Source organism: Poecilia latipinna, unplaced genomic scaffold (genome assembly GCF_001443285.1).
Source record: "Poecilia latipinna isolate Pla-1442-1.1 unplaced genomic scaffold, P_latipinna-1.0 Scaffold64, whole genome shotgun sequence".
In the NCBI taxonomy this organism is placed as follows: domain Eukaryota; kingdom Metazoa; phylum Chordata; class Actinopteri; order Cyprinodontiformes; family Poeciliidae; genus Poecilia; species Poecilia latipinna.
Genome location: NW_015112680.1, coordinates 487,780 through 492,915, shown reverse-complemented (window position 1 = coordinate 492,915; position 5,136 = coordinate 487,780). Strand labels below are relative to the sequence as shown.

Genomic DNA, 5,136 nt, shown 5'->3' with positions numbered 1-5,136 from the left:
ATAAGCGAAGAACACTTCACTATGAATTTTTGGCTGGATATTCCATTTTCCAGACTTTATGGAACATGGAAAAACAAATGCCTGAATCTAAAACTGAAGAATAAAATAATACATGGGTGGACATATGCATTGATGGATGGTAAACGGATGTTTGGACAGAAGGTGAATGTTGGACAAATTGATGGATAGTGGGATAGGGAATACTTTATGAAATTGCTCATCTTTTTACATATTCCTCCTATATTCATTTTCTAAAGAAATTGCAGACAGTGTGGGGTCCCTGAAATTGTTCACCTCAGAGACAATAAAAGAGGCCTTTTAAATTAAAATAAGTGTTTATTTGTATTTTAAGGCACATTTAACTCATATTCTTTTCTATCCGGAACATGGTTGACAAAAAGAAAATCAGAGGCCTACTTTTAAGGCACATGGTGCCAATCAGAGTCACTGCAGAAACTAAAATTATGAACCTTATGTTGTGATGCCTGCTCTATTATGTTGTGAAAGTTGTGCGAATGTGATTTATTTTACATTGAGTGTGTTTAAAAAGCAGCAGTTAAAAATCCCGCCGCTCCAACATCCAACTAACATTTCCCATCCCACTTATGAATTCAACAAAGGATTAAAAGAATAAAGTGCATAAGCCTTCTTGTCAGACTTCTTCATAATAAATGAAATTTTTACAGGATTCTCACTTTCGACTGAGACTTAATATAGTGATGCAACTGAATTTCAATAAAATTGCTATTAGAAATATTTGTGTGTTTAAAACCACAGCAAAGAGCTCCAGAAAGAGATGTTACAGCTGTGTGCTAATCCAGTGCTCAGACCCAAAACTCAGAACAGAGTTGAGTCCTCTAGCATCCTTCTTGCTCTATTCTGTCCTCTGCCGCCACCGGCAGGATGAGGTGGGAAATGCGACTCCACAGTCCACCGTACTTGTTGAGATCCATCCTGTCGAAAGATACCGGGTGATCGTGAGACAGAAACCTCTTCTGCAGGTAGTCGTCCACCATCTCCTCCACGACGCTCAGGCGCATCTCGGCCGGGATCTCCTCTTCGTCACCCAGCAGCACCGTGAAGATCAGAAAAGTCTTCTTGTAGGCGGCGTTCTCGTGATCGCAGTAGCGGTAGAAGATGAGCGTGGAGCCCGGCGGCAGCTCTTCCAGGCGGTGAATCACCGCTACGGGTTTGTCTCCCTCGAAAGCCCCTTGCAGCTTTCTGTCGATGTCCAGTTTGACCTGGTCGCTGTCTTGGCCGGCTTTGCCCGCTCCGTCGATGTGGAGGACGGAAGCGTTGCGGGCGGTGGAGAAGGCGGAGGCCACACCCTGAGCCAGGCAGCGCATGGTCCTCTCGGCTCTGACGCCTGACGTCAGGATCAGGCTCACGGGCTCCGTGGGTTGGCTGGTCTGGAGGTGCCTCTTCAGGTGGATTTCACTCCTGCTCCAGAGCTCGTCACGCTGATTGGGAAACCTCGCTTTTACTTTTTTCATCTGCTTGAGAAAGACATCTACTTGTTGCCAATCAGTCTTCTGAGGTGGAGATTTAGATCGGAGGTAATACTGTCCCACGATGGCAACAAGTGCCACGAGAACCACTATTACCAATGGTTTCACGCCTCCTGTCAAGAGAAGTTTAGATGCATCTTACAAGGGCTTTTTTTACGATTATCCATCAACATCTTTATAATGTTTGGATTATAATAACATTAAACAAAATCACTAATGGATTATGCTACAAGGTAAGTGCTCCAAGTACACTTGGAGATTAATAATCGCGCAATTACCTCCAAGGATTCCAGTTTTTTCTTCAAGTACAGTTTGTGTAGCGGTCGGACCAATGAGTTCAACCTCTTCTTTTTTGCTCATCTTCTGTTTTTCTATTTCTTCATTTGGAGGTTCCTTTTGAGACACTGCTGAGGTACTTGACAAATCTGAGAAGATAAAAAAAAACAAAAACAGTTGGGCTTTACATAAATTACGTGGACGTTCTCCAATTTCACTGCGTTCTTTATTTTTTGACGAATTTTTAGATCATCTATGTTGTTCACTGGTCGTTGCAAAGTTAATATGTTGGGTTCATTTTTATTTTAAGCAAAAATGACTATTTTAAGAAGCACATACAACAAAATCTATAAATGAGGCTTGTAGTCAACTCTTTCACATAGCAAACATAAAATACAGAAATAAATAAGAACCTGCTTTAGCAATTGGACTAAAAATGTTCATCAGCTTTTGCTTGTTGGTTGGGCTTTTTGTCTTTAGCCGGAAAGGTAAATCTACACCTGCAATGCTAAACAAAAACAGTGCCATCTATAGTCAATCATATTTTTAACTTGTTAGGTCAAATAATCTATTTTGTTTCCTAGGCTTCTACATATCAAACTAGTTAGAGACAGGAAGTCAGATCCCTAAACAGTGGATATACTTAAAAAAAAAGGGACTTGAAATCATACTTCGATTGGAACATTCGCCAGGTGTTGTGTCGACTGGTTTGTCACTTTCTGGTGTAGGGTGACTGACTTTTTCTGACTTTACTGAATCAATGAAAGAACAAACCTTCATATTAAATTTCTGACTTAGTGTAGGCTTTCTATAGCCAAAAGTGAAGATAGAAGTTTAAGATGTTGTATTATTCCTGATAAAATGAAGCACCATGTTTTTATTAGTAGAGTTTATGGAGAAACAGAGTTAATACACAGAAAACCACACAGAAAATATCATACTGACAAATAACAACCTGTAGGACCACTAGGACTCTGAGGATCACCAGGTGATTTCTCACTATTTGATGGATTATCTTGACTTCCATTATTGGCTTGTTGGCCAGAATTCTTGTCCCCATTCTGTAAGCTATCAGCTTTATATGGATATACATCGGCAAAACAAAATAAAAATGAACGTGAACATTATATGTGCTGAACACATCTTAAATTTGTCAAAAAAAATCTATTTTTTTCCAGATCTAGATGTGGTGAGAATCATTTGATCTTCATTTCCTTACCCCCTTCAACTGGTGGTACGTCAGCAATATAGGGAACTGTAGTCTTCTTCTCTGTGGGTGTTCCTGTATTATTGTTTATAAAATGAAGCACCATGTTTTTATTAGTAGAGTTTAATACACAGAAAACCACAAAGAAAATATCATACTGAGAAATAACAACCTGTAGGACCACTTGGACTCCGACGATCACCAGGTGATTTCTCACTATTTGATGGGTTATCTTGACTTCCATCATTGGCTTGTTGGCCAGAGATATTGTCCACAGCTGGTAAGCTTTGGCCTTCATCTGAACCCGCACCTGCAAAAAAAACAAAACAAAAATGAACATAAACATTATATGTGCTGAGCACATGTTAAATTTGTCAAAAAATATAATTTTTTTTCCAGATCTAGATGTGGTGAGAATCATTTGATCTTCATTTCATTACCCCCTTCAACTGGTGGTACGTCAGCAATAGAGGGAACTGTAGTCTTCTTCTCTGTAGGTGTTCCTGTATTAACATCTATAAAATGAACCACCATGTTTTTATTAGTAGAGTTTATGGAGAAACAGTAAATACACAGAAAACCATACAGAAAATATCATACTGAGAAATAACAACCTGTAGGACCACTTGGACTCTGATGATCACCAGTTGATTTCTCACTATTTGATGGGTTATCTTGATTTCCATCATTGGCTTTATGGCCAGAGATATTGTCCACAGCTGGTAAGCTTTGGCCTTCATCTGAACCCGCACCTGCAAAACAAAACAAAAATGAACATAAACATTATATGTGCTGAGCACATTTGTCAAAAAATATTTTTTTTTTCCAGATCTAGATGTGGTGAGAATCATTTGATCTTCATTTCATTACCCCCTTCAACTGGTGGTAAATCAGCAACAGAGGGAACTGCAGTATTCTTCCCTGTAGGTGTTTCTGTATTAACATCTATAAAATGAAGCACCATGTTTTTATTAGTAGAGTTAATGGAGAAACAGTTAATACACAGAAAACCACACAGAAAATATCATACTGAGAAATAACAACCTGTAGGACCACTTGGACTCCGATGATCACCAGGTGATTTCTCCATATTTGATGGATTATCTTGACTTCCATTATTGGCTTGTTGGCCAGAGTTCTTGTCCCCATTCTGTAAGCTATCAGCTTTATCTGGATATGCATCGGCAAAACAAAACAAAAATGAACATGAACATTATATGTGCTGAACACATCTTAAATTTGTCAAAAAAAATCTATATTTTTTCCAGATCTAGATGTGGTGAGAATCATTTGATCTTCATTTCCTTACCCCCTTCAACTGGTGGTACGCCAGCAATATAAGGAACTGTAGTATTCTTCTCTGTGGGTGTTCCTGTATTATTGTCAATAAAATGAAGCACAATGTTTTATTAGAACAGTTTATAGAGAAACAGAGATAATACACAGAAAACCACACAGAAAATATCGTACTGAGAAATAACAACATGTAATAACACTTGGACTCTGATGATCACCAGTTAATTTCTCACTATTTAATGGGTTATCTTGACTTCCGTCATTGTCTTTTTGGCCAGAGTTCTTGTCCAGAGTTCTTACAGCTGGATCCACGTCGGCAAAACAAAAAACCAAAAACAAAATTAACATGAACATTATATGTGCTGAACACATCTTAAATTTGTCAAAAAATATATGTTTCCAGACGTAGATGTGATGAGAAGCATTTGATCTTAATTTCCTTGCCCCCTTTAACTGATTCTACATCATCAGTAGAGCGCCCTGTAGCCTCACCTGTAGGTGTAGCTGTATTATTTTCAATAAAATGAAGCACAACGTTTTTATAAGTAGAGTTGTTGTTTGTTTTTTTATAACTGAAGGTAAGTTACTTGATTATGCTATGAAATGACACTGTGTTCCCAGAACACACGTAATACTTCTCCTTTAAAAACTAGATCAGCGATCTGAACAAACACATTCCAGTAAAGCACAACTTACAACATTTTATAAATATTCTAAACCAATAAAAGTAATACCTGACTGTTTAGCAGAGGGATCTGCAGGGCCTTCTGGCTGTGGATAGTCTGCTGGTGATTCCATGTTTTTGGATAGGGTTGCTGCAGGATTTGAGAACAGATAAACCACAAGTAT

General features: G+C 38.5%; 1 protein-coding gene across 6 annotated transcripts in view; it reads right to left on the bottom strand.

Annotated features, from left to right (window-relative positions):
• Positions 1-316: 316 nt before the first annotated feature.
• LOC106963867 (torsin-1A-interacting protein 2-like) overlaps positions 317-5,136 on the bottom strand; it is an 8,829-nt gene continuing 4,009 nt past the window's right edge. Inside the window, exons 1-12 of one of the 6 annotated variants that reach the window (XM_015059016.1) lie at positions 5,022-5,124; positions 4,521-4,589; positions 4,301-4,363; positions 4,036-4,161; positions 3,862-3,936; positions 3,606-3,743; positions 3,432-3,506; positions 3,164-3,301; positions 3,004-3,078; positions 2,740-2,859; positions 1,787-1,933; positions 317-1,621 (exon numbers count right to left, since the gene is read on the bottom strand). In XM_015059016.1, coding sequence (XP_014914502.1) covers positions 858-1,621; positions 1,787-1,933; positions 2,740-2,859; positions 3,004-3,078; positions 3,164-3,301; positions 3,432-3,506; positions 3,606-3,743; positions 3,862-3,936; positions 4,036-4,161; positions 4,301-4,363; positions 4,521-4,589; positions 5,022-5,085 — 1,854 coding nt within the window. In that variant the 5' untranslated portion in view covers positions 5,086-5,124 and the 3' untranslated portion in view covers positions 317-857. Of the gene's footprint in view, positions 1,622-1,786; positions 1,934-2,739; positions 2,860-3,003; positions 3,079-3,163; positions 3,302-3,431; positions 3,507-3,605; positions 3,744-3,861; positions 3,937-4,035; positions 4,162-4,300; positions 4,364-4,520; positions 4,590-4,731; positions 4,792-5,021; positions 5,125-5,136 lie in introns of those variants that run through there. The other 5 variants (XM_015059024.1, XM_015059042.1, XM_015059034.1 and 2 more) reach the window with 5 other exon arrangements.